We start from the raw sequence: 17,258 nt of genomic DNA on the forward strand, positions 1-17,258 counted from the left end.
TGAAGGTTTTTTTTTTTTTAAAAGAACCATAGTCCAAAAAATGCAAATTCGAGATATTAAGCATATGATGAGTGTAGTGTAGCTGCTATCTAATGAGTTAGTTTTTAGGGGAAAAACACCGCAGACCTGTGTTATAGAAGTGGAAATTTTCATGAAACAACCATAGTCCAAATACTTTTTTTGGGGAGGGGAAACAGTCATTGTCCAACTAGGACGATGGTAGTATTTACAAATATCCCATTCATGTCACATTTTTGTCACTGGTTGAGAAGAAACTGTCTACTGAAGGATGCACTGGAAGGAATGGTGAACGGGAGAAGAGTTCGGGGCAGAAGAAGATATCAGATGACAGACAACATTAAGATATAAATATGAATCATATGAGGAGACTAAGAGGAAGGCAGAAAATAGGAAATACTGGGGAATGCTGGGTTTGCAGTGAAAGACCTGCCCTTGGGCAGAACGCTATTAATGAATGAATCATCTTGAAACATTTATCCATACAATTTTAAACTGTAGTAGATTGGCAATACTGCTTTTTATATACGCGGCAAAAGCCACCTCTGAGAAAAATACTTTGGCGCGTGAATTGTAGGCCTATTAGTTATGGAGTCATCTTTAGATGCAGAAGTAACCCCATGGAAGAAACGTAAGCAACGAAAAGAGAAGAAACGGATAAAGAAAAAGAAGATTAAAGGAGAGGCACACTTCAGCCACAACAGAGTATTTCTTCTTAAAACAACCACTGTCCACAGTTAGCTGAATGTACACATGTATTTCTATGACACAGTTTAAGTTATAAATGTACTTCAGTTTTTTTCAATTTCATACAACACCTTACGAAATGGCATGATGAATTTCATACTTGAAGTGTTAACAATGCCCATGTCAGATAGTTTTTTGTTTCTCCTTAAAATTTATGTTTTTGGACTATGATTGTTTTTCAAAAAACCCTCCATTTCTTATATTTTGACCACATAAAAATAAATATTTCCCATTTTTATATCACCTAAAAGTCCTAGCCGCAATTATTAGATCCCAGTACGCGGGTTCAAACCCGTCGCAGGGCAAAAGATTTTAAAGTCGATAAAATCCTTAGCATAGCTTCCCGAAAATCGATCCCTGGCCTTTTGAGTAAGAAGAAGCTACAGCTGAGTTCATCATCAGTGATGACGGATCGATCACTATTTGGCGTTGTTGAACACGAGTGCCAGAGATTAAAAGGAAGGTCCCGTCCCGCAAGGAGCTATGGGAAGCGATTGTTGTTTGCATTCAGTGCCGAGATCCTGTGACAGGTAATTAAAGGACAAAGTGGTCTCCATCAATCATGGCTGTCGAAGTGCCACCTCCATCACCCCTACCGCGTGGTGCCAAGGACAACTCTGCACGTTATAAATACACGCCATCCTCATACCATCTTCACTGCGACTCCCTCATAATATAAGTTACTAGTGGCTTGTGCAGCAAATGCTGCAAACTAAGTAAATTAGACGTTCAAATAAAAATTTTTCAGATTTATTTTCAATAAAGAATACTAGACATTTTGAAAGTTATTTTCTTCCATAATAATGAAACATATCCCCTCTGAATGTTTTTTTTTATGCCAAATACTTTTTCTTGAACCTATCCACCTTCAGTCTTTGAGTTTCAACGCGAAAACGCAAGTAACAATGTCAGAACGATCAGTGGGTATTTCCTGTGGGACTAATTAATAGCTAATTCAGGTCATTGTGAATTGTACGCGAAAGTTAAAAAAAATATCAGGTATGCTATGCTTTCGAACAATAGACATAGCATCTTGGTATACCTGCTACATGTAGAGCTTGAAATGTAGAGGGTAAAATCATTTCATCCTGTTAAGAGATCTTGCTGAAATGATCGGGAGACTACAAAATTTTCTAGGTCTCTTATTTTATCAGTAAGTAATACCTTTTGGTCTTTCCTTAGGAACTGTAATTTTTGCGCTCTCTCGAGCCAATACTGAAGAGAATGACGCATATAAATATCGACACCACACCGCCATTAAGTGTACGAAAAGGACCCAACCCCACCAACTATAAAAATATTTCATTTTTAATAACAATATTATTATCTTACGTAAGTTTTGTGGTTTTATATAGTAAATTATAGAAATGAAGATCTAATTTCATACATTCTCTACATCTACTTATATAACCCCAAAAGTTTCACTTTCATATCATCAATATAGCATTAATACGTATAATTAATGAAAGATAGTGGCATCTTGGCATTAATTATAATAATATTTCATTTCTAATGGTAATAATGTCATCAAACCGTCTCAAGTTTTGTAGATTTTAATATCCAATACACAGCTGTACTCATAAAATTACACACCATAGAATCAGACCTGTAAATTATTTTTAGTAAGCCGTGAAGGTTTTAATAACCAATTGAATTTGAGTTCTAAACATGTCAGCAATCCTGCAGGTCATGGCCTTCGTGTAATAGCCTATTGTTTATTGTAGGCTAGTATGTGTTTTGTTTTATTCTGAAATGATGCAATTAGTTCTCAAAACTGACGAAAAATGGATTTTGGAAAATATGAAAATTATGTAGGAAAACTAACGCTTCACTGAAAGTTACTGTTTTTATGAAAAACTTTGGGTTCCAAGCTTCAAAATGAGGGGTCATTTATTAAAATCCGTTCAGCCATTTTCCCGTAATTTCCATTACCAGTTCAAATTATATATATATACATATATATATATATATATATATATATATATATAGATTATTTCTTCGGGCTGTTTCTCTCATCACTGATGAACTATAGAAAATTCCACGTTAAAAAAAAAGCATTGAGCATATGGGGCTATTCTGTCAAATGACCAGTTGCCATGGAAACGCCTACCTACCACATAGCTTGTACAATGTACTAGGCAAGGCCATAAAACCAATGCTTTTTCTTAACATGGAATGCTCTATAGTAGTTAGTGTATTTTATTTTTGAACATTACATTCAAACTCTGCGAAGAAGCAAGGATTATTAGAGGGAAAAAATTCCCAAGTTCAATTACTAGGGCATTTAAGAAGTAATGGCAATAATACTGTACATCAGCGCTTCTAGCGGTGAGCATCGCAATTTTTTAATACGTAATAGAGGAAAGTCCACACCTGTGGAGTAGCGGTTAGCGCGTCTGGCCGCGAAACCAAGTGGCCCGGGTTCGAATCCCGATCGGGGCAAGTTATCTGGTTGAGGTTTTGTTCCGGGGTTTTTCCCTCAACCTAATATGAGCAAATGGTGGGTAACTATCGGTGCTGGACCCCGGACTCATTTCACCGGCATTATCACCTTCATTTCATTCAGACGCTAAATAATCTAAAATGTTGATACAGCGTCGTAAAATAACCTACTAAAAATAGAGGAGAAATATGGAATATTGAAATATAAAAATATAAAAATTGGAAGAGGTGGAAAAATTCAAATATCTTGGAGCAACAGTAACAAACATAAATGACACTCGGGAGGAAATTAAACGCAGAATAAATATGGGAAATGCCTGTTATTATTTGGTTGAGAAGCTTTTGTCATCTAGTCTTCTGTCAAAAGATCTGAAAGTTAGAATTTATAAAACAGTTATATTACCGGTTGTTCGGTATGGTTGTTAAACTTGGACTCTCACTTTGAGAGAGGAACAGAGATTAAGGGTGTTTGAGAATAAGGTTCTTAGGAAAATATTTGGGGCTAAGAGGGATGAAGTTACAGGAGAATGGAGAAAGTTACACAACACAGAACTGTACGCATTGTATACTTCACCTGACATAATTAGGACCATAAAATCCAGACGTTTGAGATGGGCAGGAATGTAGCACGTATGGGCGAATCCAGAAATGCATATAGAGTGTTAGTTGGGAGGCCGGAGGGCAAAAGACCTTTGGGGAGGCCGAGACGTAGATGGGAAGATAATATTAAAATGAATTTGAGGGAGGTAGGATATGATGGTAGAGACTGGATTAATCTTGCTCAGGATAGGGACCAATGGCGGGCTTATGTGAGGGCGGCAATGAACCTCCGGGTTCCTTAAAAGCCAGTAAGTAAGTAAGTAAGTAAGTAAGTAAGTAAGTAAGTAAGTAAGTAAGTAAGTAAGTAAGTAAGTAAGTAAGCACTAGCAATGCCAATAATGGTTTTCTTCTTGTAAGACTGTTGAGAGAGAATGCAAATGCAGACACTTTTTGGTAGCACTGTACGACGGCCATCTTATCAACAAATTCGAACGAAATTGATATTAGCCTGCCATCCAGCAGATTGCCATCTGTGTGAGCTTAATGAGAGCTTCGGTGGCAGCTCATTAAGGAGGCAGCCAGTCTCTCTCAACAGGTAGCGCAGACTTTATTGGGTTATGTTAATGCCGCCGCCACCGCCGCCAATTAATTCCTGCTGCCTCCTGCGCCGACTGCCCAATAATTGAATCATGTGCGCAGGCGACTCCGAGATCGCGCCTGCTGATAACGGGCCACGACCTGCTCATGCGCGTTCGAATATTCGGCTCTGCCACGGAGACTAGGAAAGTTGACCCACTACAATCCATCTACAACGCTTAATAATAATAATAATAATAATAATAATAATAATAATAATAATAATAATAATAATAATAATTTGAAGGATTCGTAACAAGCTGCTTTTTACGGTGATGGGTTGTTAGCCCTTCGCCCAACCCCCAAGCTGGAGGACCATCCTCATGGATGATGTATGGATGAGTAGATATTACCTTAAATTATATTAAATCAAATATGGTTAATATATTAAAATCACCACACAAAGTATAATAAAATAAACGAAATGTCATATCCGTGTATTATCACTGACAGCAAAAATATTTTGGTTTAAATTGCGTTCATTTTAAAATATTCACTGCAAAACATGTCCCGTGCCGTAGCAGCGTGGTCTAAGGCATGTCTGGACTCATGATGCGGAATGAGCCCGGGTTCGAGTCTTCACGGAAAAGAATAGCTGCAATAGGTAGCGAAATCCGGTTTCGAAAACCAGTTGAATCGCTCCATGCAGAAAGGGTTTCAGTCACAAATTTTGAAAAAAAAAGAGATATCGATGGAATTCATATCTTTATGGATGGTTCCATCAGCCTGTGCAGAAAGGAATTCAGTCCAATGCTTGGAAAGACAGAAACTGAAGCATCAGGCTGAGAGTTATATGCAGAAAGGAATACAAAGTACAGATTGTTTTCCTTAGTTTTCACAAAACCAGGTCTAATGGACTGAAGCCCTTTCTGCATGGGGCGATTCAGTTATTGGCCCGGGTTCGAATCCCGGTCGGGGCAAGTTACCTGATTGAGGTTTTTTCCGGGGTTTTTCCTCAACCCAATACGAGCAAATGCTGGGTAACTTTCGGTGCTGGACCCCGGGCTCATTTCACCGGCATTATCACCTTCATCTCATTCAGACGCTAAATAACCTGTGATGTTGATACAGCGTCGTAAAATAACCTAAAAAAAAGCAGTTATAAAGGCTGGGAGATCATACAGTACTTCTGTTCTGATTGGATGATCGTTCACCTCCGCTGAGGCATGTGGACGTGAGGCCGGCAGCCAGCTGGTCGGCCTTGGCCCTTCATAGGCTGTCGCGCTACCGACGAACGGATTGCAAAATGTATCTGGTTGCATGTTGCAGATCCGCTGCCTGGACATCGGTCAGGATGCTCGGAGAACAGAGGCGGCTGTGACCACGTGTGCGAGGAGGTGGAGGGCAAGCCCACCTGCTCCTGTTACCACGGGTTCAAGCTTAAAGGATATGGAACCTGCGTCGGTAAGTAACAGCAATGGATTTATCTAACATGCTAATGAAGAAGCATTAAGGAGGTCAATAGCAACGCAATGGCTGGGGCTCAATTCAAATTAATTTGCACAAAAATCAGTGTTCCCACCTCTGGAAAGCCACCTAGAAGTAGTGCTTGCCGCTGGATTCCTAAATTCTCAATCGAAAAAGAAATATATTTATGTACTTCCAGAAGGAGTAAAAAATAAAACGCCAAATTCCTATACAGTGAAACTTCCCTTAACGGACACTTCCCAATAGCGGACTCCTCTCAATAGCGGACATTTTAAAATTCCTCTGCAAAATAACATTGGCCCTTATGATAAAATTCTTCCAAATAGCGGACATCCAACAACAATTAAAACTTCCGGATAACGGACAGCGTGAAAGGAAAAAAATGAAAAAGACGGTTGTAAATTAAACGGAATTCTTTGCAACAGTCATTATCGTGCATTTGAACGTTCTTGTACTTTATTGAAGGTAAGCAGCACAGTTGTTAGTTGTGATACTGTACGTGAGCAGTCCGTACTTTCTTAGATTGTCAAGTTGAGTGTTCGGAAGTACAGTCACATTAAAAATGTCACAAAAACGTGAACGTTTGTCACTAAAAGAGAAAGTGGATATTGTAAACCATAGTGAGAAGGAGAAATTAAGTGTTCGTGAGCTGGCCACAAAGTTTAATGTGGGAAAAACTCAGGTTAGTGAAATTTTGAAAAACAAGGATGTTATTTAAAATCATGAGAATGCAAATGAGAACACAAAAAGAGCATTTCCTAAAACTGAGGGGGCTTGCCATTGACAATTTAACATATGAATGGTTCTGCCGTGCTAGATCAAATAAAATATTTACCAGTACGATTTCTCTCTGGATGAATACTGTAAACAATCTCACTGTCTATTGTATTATACTGTAAAATATAGTGTTGAATATGTATGAGAAATTTTAATGCACTGTATACATACTAACGATTTTCTAAATAGCGGACACTTCCCAATAACGGACATTTAATTTTTCCCCGGCGGTGTCCGCTATTGGGAAGTTTCACTGTACCAGCAATAATAAACTCTTTTGCACGATCTTTTTTTTTTTTTGGTGTATTTACAGCTATTGTTGTTTGGTGTTGAGAGATAGAATTCCCTCACAGAAACTTGTTGCTATGGAAACCATTCTTCATAACATAAAGCTATACTGAAATAGACCATTACAGTGCATTTATTGTTACTTAGTTACCATTACAGTATAGTTTTTAGAAGGCTTTGGAATAATATTGCTCTAAATTTTCCAATGAAAAATTTCTCCTTGTTTTTTGATAAAATACATGTTCTTCTTTCCTAATGAAGTGCTAGCTACCAAATTATTCTACTAGAGCATTGATCACCAAGCGCCCAGCTTTGTTTTGTTTTCGCATGTTCACTGAACAGCAGACCTGAACACTGTGTAGAAGGGTCGTGTGCCGCCGATCTGTACTCCATACATACCTACACTATTGCAAGTCGCTTGGAGGCTTTAGGTATTCAAACGCAGGACTCTAGTCATGACAGAACACTGGTGACGTTACCAAAGTCTTTGCGTTTTTGTTATCGTTCCTTCAGATTTAAGAATATAAAATATGGATTAGTAAATCAAATCAAGATATTCATGCATTTCTTTCTTCCTTATAAACTACCTATGTTTTATATTATTACGATGAACCGAAGTACATATGATTCCATTCAGAAATTCTGCGTCATCATATGATGAAGGATGAGTGGAACAGAGAAAAATTCTCTCTGCCACTGGGATTTGAACCCGGGTCTTCAGCTCTACGTGCTGACGCTCTATCCACTGAGTCACACCGGATTCCCATTCCGATGCCAGATTGAATCCTCTCAGTTTAAGCTCCACCATCTCTTAGGTTTGCCTCTAGTGGTCAACCCTCATGCACTGTGTCACAGATGTGATAGTGGCACAATGTCCAACACATTAATTTGCGGAGGTGCACTCATTACGAGTGACTGAGTGGCCGGGATCCGACGGAATGAGCCTCGTCTTAAATCACTAGGTGATTATTTTTCGCATATCATAATTATTACGATGTACCGAAGAACATATGATATTTCCATGCAGAAATCCTGAATCATCATATGATGGAGGATTCAATCCGGCATCGGAATGGGAATCCGGTGTGGCTCAGTGGATAGAGCGTCAGCACGTAGACATGGATGAATATATAATAGGATGCGAAACTTACTGAGTTTCTCGTAACACATACTAGAGGCGCTGTTGTTGAAATTGATCTTGCTGCCACCTGTTGCGCTATTACATCTAGCAGCGCACCAAGTAGAGAAAAGAGTTACTAATTACTTCATGCATTTAGCAGCGCACCTGGTGACGAAAATGTTAAACTGTGCAGAAAGTATTCCCTCCCACCCTCATCGATATTCAAAACTAACGCAATTTAAAATAAAACATTTACATTTTTATTCCTCACAGCTTCTTCTACTGAAAATTCTTACCGGAGCCAACAGGAAGATAAAAGAGACGATCTAGTTTACACTACCCAATTAAAATATAACCAGACAGAGACAAAAAATAAGGCAAAAGGTTAGATAATTGGGATCGTATTTTTGGGTATTTATTGTACAGCGCAATGGAAAAGTCTACAACAACTATTTAGATAGTGCAATTTATTATATTATTGTTACTTTACAATACATTCAACAACACTATTTTCACAATGTCCATAAACATCACTGTTTATACACACACGTAGTATCACTTTATGTTCACTTATTAACAAGTTTCTGTCTGCCATCTTGTCTCCTCGAACAATATCTCGAATGGATAAATAGAGAACTCTGGGTAATGTACCCAACACGTAGTTCTAATGTTCACCACCTACGACGTTGGGCGCTGATCATCTCATTTGAGCCCCCTGCCGCCAGATGGTGCTGACAGCAGTTTCGCATCCTATTATATATTTATCCATGACGTAGACCTGAAGACCCGGGTTCAAGTCCGGGTGCCAGAGAGAATTTTTTTCCGCTCCACCCATCCTTCATCGTACCTATATTTTTCCTGAAATTATTTTATTGCTCTTATTTTAGTTTCAAAATATTAATTCCGACACGAGAGAAATTTCTTGCCATGATTTCTAAGTCAGTGTGATTGGTGTTAGCGAGAAAGTCCATCAAATGCTGAGGTGCATTGTGATAGGGGACTACTATGATCAAAGTTGCATACACATACAATTGTAGCATCTCTCAGCCTGAAACACTGCAAGCCTCATTGCACAAAGCTGACGTGTCACTCTATTCGGGTGCTTCTTACGAGTGTTCGCCAGTCAAAGTGGAAACGCGATAACGCTCTAAAAGCAAACTTGAGTGGAAGTCAGATCGTCTGGGTATCCCTCTATAAGAGTACTGGAGTGTGTACAGGAGGAATTGGAAATGTAGTTGTCCGTGAGGTCTTTAAATAAGTGGATTTCTATTAATTACTGTCAACTACAAAAGACATTCCAAGTCATTAACTGATGATGTGACAACAATGGAATAATGCTAAAATGAAAACGATGGGATAAATTGAAGTGTCCCAAGAATATTTGCTCCACAGTTTGTTTCAGACAACGAAAAATCCCGTTTTTCCGTGCACCAATAAGGAGCGCAGTTATGGGCATAATTATTTAACTGTAAAATATATTATAAACATCTTCCTTTTCATAGATGGGTTAACTTGTGTTCTACTAGCTTGCCTGTAGTCAATAATCATTTTATTTGTTTCTAATTCTGGCTGGAAGCATTCTTACTACGCAGCCTACAGGAAGCGTCAATCTTACCTCTCACCATTATGTACCGTTGACTGTACATTTCGTCCAGTGTGTTGCCAATGCATGATAGGATGTCTTTTAGTGATGAATCTTCTGTTTTACATCTCCTGCAGAGTGAATGATTTTCATTTTCCTGAGCTGTTCACTTTTCAACCTTGATAAAACTGTATGACTTTTTCATTCTTCTGAACTGTTCACTTTTCAAATCTGATAAAACTATGATTTTCCCATTCTTCTAAACTATCTAATTTTCAATCCTGATAAAACTGTGCGATCTCTCTCATTCTTCTGAACTGTTCACTTTTCTACTTTAATGAAACTGCTTGATTTTTTTACTCTTCTAAACTCTCCAATCTTGATAAAACTGAGTGATCTTTTTTATTCTTGTGAACTGTTCCCTTTTCGATCTTAATGAAATTACCTGATCTTTTTTATTCTTCTAAACTGTTCACTTTTCAACCTTAATGAAACTGTGATTTTTTTATTCCTCTGAAATTTTCACATTTCAATCTTGATAAAACTGTGTGATTTTTTCATTGTTCTGAAATGTTCATTTTCAATCTTGATAAAACTATGTGATTTTTTTTCATTGTTCTGAAATGTTCATTTTCAATCTTGATAAAACTACTGTATGTGATTTTTTTTCATTGTTCTGAACTGTTCATTTTCAATCTTGATAAAATTATGTGATTTCTTTTTCATTGTTCTGAAATGTTCATTTTCAATCTTGATAAAACTATGTGATTTTTTTTCATTGTTCTGAACCGTTCATTTTCAATCTTGATGAAACTATGTGATTTTTTTAATCTTCTGAACTTTTCACATTTCAATCTTGATAAAAGTATGTGATTTTTTTTTCATTGTTCTGAAATGTTCATTTTCAATCTTGATGAAACTATGTGATTTTTTTTCATTGTTCTGAAATGTTCATTTTCAATCTTGATAAAACTATGTGATTTTTTTTTCATTGTTCTGAACTGTTCATTTTCAATCTTGATAAAACTATGTGATTTCTTTTTCATTGTTCTGAAATGTTCATTTTCAATCTTGATAAAAGTATGTGATTTTTTTTCATTGTTCTGAACCGTTCATTTTCAATCTTGATGAAACTATGTGATTTTTTTTAATCTTCTGAACTTTTCACATTTAAATCTTGATAAAAGTATGTGATTTTTTTTCATTGTTCTGAAATGTTCATTTTCAATCTTGATGAAACTATGTGATTTTTTTTCATTGTTCTGAACTGTTCATTTTCAATCTTGATAAAACTATGTGATTTTTTCATTTTTCTGAACTGTCTCTTTTTATTCTTGATGAAGCTGTTTGATCTCTTACATTCTTCTACGATGTTAACTTCTTAATCTTAATAAAGGTGTTCGATCTTTTTAATTCACCTGAGTTGCTGACTTTTCAATCTTGATAAAACTGTTTAATCTGTTTTATTGACCGAAGCTATTTACTACTTAAACTCGAGAAAGCTGTTTGATCTTTTTACATCTGTTCCATTAAAAGGCATTTCGTAAGTGTTAGTCTTTACATCATTCATCTGAACTGAAATGTTAAATGTTTATTACATTAGTATATCATCACTATAATTAGGTGAAACAATTCACAAGGAATGCTGAAATTGAAACTTGGGTGGAAGATGCCTTAAGAGGGTATCACAATACCTTGCATTCCACCATTCCAACTTCTATTTACTATATCTTTGTGCGCATGTAATATGTATTCAACCGGTTTCTTACGTCTGTCTTTATTTTATGATTTCTTAACGATTCCCTCCCAGTGCCTTGGTAAACGCATTTCTGAAGCCTCTATTATTATGACTACCATTGTCATCGAAATCCATGTTTCAAATACAAAAAAGAAACCCGTATAGAAAAACGAACTTCATGATAGTTATATATTTATTTTGAACGTTCTAAATTCAATTAGGATCTCTGGGGTTCTGAGGGGTATTCTGCCGATGTGAACCGGCAGCAGCGGTCATAACCCAGCTCTCGAATGATTCTTCTGCCTACACAAAGGCCTCGTATTTCACGAGACGATGCTGTTTTGAAAGGAGACGTGAGTTCCTTTTTGTGGCAGCTTGTAAGATATCAGTTACGTCCCGCTGGAGCTACTTTATTTACCAGACTCCCTGCACGAGCCTCGGGGCTCCAGACAACAATAGCAGCGAGATTCCATCTCGCATCACGGAGAGATACACATGTAGTTCCTACATTCTATTATGTGTGAAAACCAACAAGGCCACAGTCAGCAACTTTGTTTGCGTTTCGTCTGTCAGCACAACATCTCTCCGCTTTGTCCAGATTGATTTTTAATCGGGAAGTAACGCCCGGTCGATCCTTGGAAGTCACGAATTCATAAACAGGCCTTCAGGGTTTAATAACTCTATTCTTCGTCGTGTATAACACAGCTCTTTCAATATTTATTTTTTCTTCCTCTAAGACATGTAAAGAAAGTGCTGTGTTGCTGTAAAATATCAATTCCAGCACCTTCATCCAGAACATTTGAGTTACATCCAAAAGTTATTGATCATTTAAAGAATTTTCGCAAACCACGGTTTCGCAAAATATAGTTTTTCAGCTGACTATTACACTTTTACTACATCACACTACTTTTGACCAATAAAACAGTACGAAAGGACGTCTTTCAAACAATCATGGCTGCTTATCGCACAATTTTATCGCGTCCCTAGCATTTGTTTAATTTTATCGCGTCCCTAGCATTTGTTTATTTTTATCACTACCCTAGCATTTGTTTCTTTGTTTGCCAACATTTCAAACTGCACTGGTCTGGACGTCAGAAAACAGAAAATTACAAACCACTCCAGTCGATGCACAGCACTTTCAAATATGACTCGCATTGGCATTCAAGAACAAGAATTATTAATAAAGATCACTGGTCATATATGAAGAGCACCATTCGGAAATCCTGAATAAGTTGAGGGATACACCATGTACATCAACGAGTTCACTTCTTCTACGAACACGTCCAATATAATATCAACTGAACCACCAACCACTAAAACATTCAAATTTGAAAATTGTACATTCAATAGTTGAAACAGAGCTTCAGGGCTAAGATGCCGTGGTCTACTGGTGCTGACGTTACCAGACGTTTCGTTCTACTTCTACTTCTACGGCAGACCGAGGATACCTAACCACTGAGGATGTCTGACGTAGAAGTAGACGAAACGTCTGGTAACGTCAGCACCAGTAGACCACGGCATCTTAGCCCGGAAGCTCTGTTTCAACTAGACACCGGCCGTGAAAGCCTGCATGCTAAGATGTACATTCAATAATTGTTTCTTTTAAAATTATTCATGTTTATTTTTTATTTCATCATCGTTAATTAAAACGTTTCTTGTTTACTTCATCATCCCTAATTAAAACTTTTCTAACACTTGTTTATATTATTTAGGTTATGTTATAGCTTCTGCTATATGATATTATGGATAGTCACGTATCAGACATTGTTTAATACTAAGATTTATAGAAAATCATCTGTCAAGTGACGTTGATTACTGGGATCGGGATAGTTGAAGTGGAATGCAACTGTTTTAATAAAAATGAAACTGAATCAACAAAGCCTTCTTGACCAGTAACCGTCCACAGAGTTCAATGAAGATTCCATAGTTGGCACAACTGAATAACTGATAACAAGAAAACAGTTAATCATAACACACTACTGCCATCTACTAATGTAATATTTATAATGTTGAGATGGTACAAATTTGAAGACAGTTTTGCATTTTCGTAAGTCAATTAATATTTTATTGTATTGGAGTACTTCGTTACTTCTAGTCCTTATATACTTTCTTCTAATCGTGTAATAGTCAATTAAATCCCACTCGAGTTTTGATTTTCTCTAGATAAATCAAAACCTCTAGTGAGATTACTGTTGATAAAAGCAAACATTTTATATTTCAAGGCCTTCCACGTAAAAACGTCGTAAGTTTAAACTGCCGAAATAACTAGAAATTTTGCGAACTCGCTAAATTTTTGTTTTTAGTACTAATCCAATTGAAATTAATGTTTTCAAAGAGCTTTTGATTTACGAAATTTTAATTTAAAGTTCCAAAAGATTGTTATTTATGTATAAAATTTGAATAAATTAAAACCTTATTTTAACACACAATTTTTAATCTAATATTCAAACTGGATTTTGAGTGATTTTATTATTAAGTATAAAGTAGAAATAGCCTGAATGTTTTCATACACAAATTTTCTACACAACATATAAGTGCCGATATAAAGTATTGCTAAAACCTGTAAGCATTGCTAAAATATCTTGACATCTCCTTGATGATACTCGTACAGACCTCGTCTTTGAAGAAGTATGTACAGTAATAGCAAAAAAAGTTGCAATTTTTAAATGTGAAATAACACTGAATTTGTTTTTTTTATGAGAATTTACACAGAAATTATGCTAATTTTATGCCGAAGTTCAAGATTTTTATTCCCCGAAAAATAGGATATCTAATATATATTATTTTATTTTATTTTTTATTTTAATGTACCGAAGTACATATGATATTTCTATGCAGATATTCTGCGTCATCATACGCTGAAAGAGTAATGGAATGGAGAAAAATTCTCTCCGGCACCGGGATTTGAACCCGGGTTTTCAGCTATACGTGCTGACGACGATTCTGTCCGACGCCGGGGTGGGTATCCGGTGTGGCTTAGTGGATAAAGCATCAGCACGTAGAGCTGAAAACCCGGGTTCAAATCCCGGTGCCGGAGAGAATTCTTCTCTGTTCCATTACTCTTTCATCGTATGATGACGCAGAATATCTGCATGGAAATATCATATGTACTTCGGTACATTAAAATAATAAAAAAAATAATATATATGATATGCGTAAATCACTTCGTGATTTAAGACGGCGCTTATTCCGTCGGATCCCGGCCAACTAGTCACTCATAACGAGTGTACCTCAGCACATGTGTGGACTTCAGTCCTACCTTCATAGACATCTATGACGTAGTGCAGAGGGCGGCCACTAGAGGGAACCTAAGAGTTGGAACTTAAACTGAGACGATTCTATCCGACGCCGGGGTGGGTATCCAGTGTGGCTTAGTGGATAAAGCATCAGCACGTAGAGCTGAAAACCCGGGTTCAAATCCCGGTGCCGGAGAGAATTCTTCTCCGTTCCATTACTCTTTCATCATATGATGACGCAGAATATCTGCATGGAAATATCATATGTACTTCGGTACATTAAAATAATAAAAAAAAATAATATATATGATATGCATAAATCACTTCGTGATTTAAGACGGCGCTTATTCCGTCGGATCCCGGCCAACTAGTCACTCATAACGAGTGCACCTCAGCACATGTGTGGACTTCAGTCCTACATTCATAGACATGTATGACGTAGTGCAGAGGGCGGCCACTAGAGTGAACCTAAGAGTTGGAACTTAAACTGAGACGATTCTGTCCGACGCCGGGGTGGGTATCCGGTGTGGCTTAGTGGATAAAGCATCAGCACGTAGAGCTGAAAACCCGGGTTCAAATCCCGGTGCCGGAGAGAATTTTTCTCCATTCCATTACTCTTTCATCGTATGATGACGCAGAATATCTGCATGGAAATATCATATGTACTTCGGTACATCTATACTAATAATAAATCTGTAGCCAAAATTTTTCTGGTAATTTTCGATTTTCCAAAAATAATTGGTGTTAACATGTATAATTAACCATCCTGAAACCGAAAATCGCTTTTTTTTTTAATTTTTGTTTGTATGTCTGTCTGTCTGTCTGGATGTTTGTTACTTTTTCACGCGATAATGGCTGAACGGATTTCGATGAAAATTGGATATAAATGAAGTTCGTTGTAACTTAGATTTTAGGCTATGGCAGTCAAAATACGTTATTTAAAAGGGGGGTTATAAGGGGGCCTGAATTAAATAAATCGAAATATCTCGCTTATTATTGATTTTTGTGAAAAATATTACATAACAAAAGTTTCTTTAAAAATGATTTCTGATAAGGTTTATTCTTTCAAAAATTTTGATAGGACTGATATTTAATGAGATAAATGAGTTTTAAAATTAAAATAACTGTCATCTAAGGCGGTGTATTGAAATAAAAAATAAATGACTTCGTCTATAAGGGGCCTTGGACACAACAATCGAAAGCTATGAAACATAGCCTACAGACAATGTTTCTCTGTTTGTATGAAGTAATATCGGAAGCTAAATTAACTGATTTGTATAATTAATTATTATTTCATCATTGGAAAGTGTAGTTTCTCTGGATGGACATAATGCTATAATGTTATTACAGTAACTTGTGAGTGAATTGAGGACAGGTAAGATTAAAATAGCTTCTTATGCACAGAAAACTTGATAGGTTATTCTGTATATTCATATCCTGTATTTCTTAAAATAATGTTTATGAACATATTCATTTGTATCTCATAGAATTAACGAACAACGAGAGTGTATGGATTTAGTATGCAGTAATAGTACGTTAGCTTAGCAATCCATTATTTTATAATTCAAATTTTAACTATGCACAATTTAATCGTGTTAAAATACATAAAATACATATGCAATAAATGCAATGCAAAAAAATTGGGTAATGAACCAAGCAGATTATGTTGCGCTGTTGTAAAAGTTGTTCCTCCTGAGATTCAAGAGCTCCCACAACAAATTAAAAACTTTCTAATTCGAGTACATCCGTTATCAACACATTTTTTACATAATATAATATAATATAATATAATATAATATAATATAATATAATATAATATAATATAATATAATATAAACATAATAATAAATCTGTAGCCAAACTTTTTCTGTTAATTTTCGCTTTTCCAAAAATAATTGGTAATAACAATTAAGAAACATGTTAAAGAAATTGTCATTGCACCAAATGAGTGGTCTCTGGATCAAAATGATCGCATTTTAATGTTTAAATACAATTGAAATTAAGTAACATATTAAACGATTTATCCGTCTATCAAACACGAATGTTCCCTGGATCAAATGTCCTATTTTAATTATGTAATTACTTTATATTTATTTCTAACGGGTGCAGCGGAACGCACGGGTACAGCTAGTTAAATAATATATATGATATGCGTAAATCACTTTGTGATTTAAGACGGCGCTTATTCCGTCGGATCCCGGCCAACTAGTCACTCATAACGAGTGCACCTCAGCACATGTGTGGACTTCAGTCCTACGTTCATAGACATCTATGACGTAGTGCAGAGGGTGGCCACTAGAGGGAACCCAAGAGTTGGAACTTAAACTGAGACGATTCTGTCCGACGCCGGGGTGGGTATCCGGTGTGGCTTAGTGGATAAAGCATCACCACGTAGAGCTGAAAACCTGCGTTCAAATCCCGGTGCCGGAGAGAATTTTACCTCCGTTCCATTACTCTTTCATTGTAGGATATCTAATGATTTATCTTGTCAGACAATCTTTTAACTGCGAAAGACAATTTCAATATCAGAGAGTGCCATTTTTAATCTGCGCAATACCTTGCAAGCAGGCAACGATAACGCTGAGCTATCGAAATACGCGGCATAAATCTAGTAGAAAATCAGGTAAAGTTGGATTTTGATTAATGTAGGCCTACTATAGTATATTTAGGTAATATCACAAGAAGTTTTCATTTTCAGGTAAATTC

General features: G+C 36.6%; 1 protein-coding gene and 1 long non-coding RNA gene across 4 annotated transcripts in view; one reads left to right on the forward strand and one right to left on the reverse strand.

Moving 5' to 3' along the window:
* The window catches only part of LOC138702841 (fibrillin-2-like), an 868,508-nt gene that overhangs the window by 728,109 nt on the left and 123,141 nt on the right, over positions 1-17,258 (forward strand). For all 3 annotated transcript variants that reach the window (XM_069830178.1, XM_069830179.1, XM_069830181.1), the window contains exon 7: positions 5,653-5,787. In XM_069830178.1, the coding sequence (XP_069686279.1) occupies positions 5,653-5,787 (135 nt within the window). The remainder of the gene's footprint in view (positions 1-5,652; positions 5,788-17,258) is intronic.
* LOC138702843 (uncharacterized) overlaps positions 1-17,258 on the reverse strand; it is a 79,324-nt gene that overhangs the window by 33,816 nt on the left and 28,250 nt on the right. The gene's annotated exons all lie outside the window — the stretch shown is intronic.

Source organism: Periplaneta americana, chromosome 7 (assembly GCF_040183065.1).
Source record: "Periplaneta americana isolate PAMFEO1 chromosome 7, P.americana_PAMFEO1_priV1, whole genome shotgun sequence".
NCBI classification, from domain to species: domain Eukaryota; kingdom Metazoa; phylum Arthropoda; class Insecta; order Blattodea; family Blattidae; genus Periplaneta; species Periplaneta americana.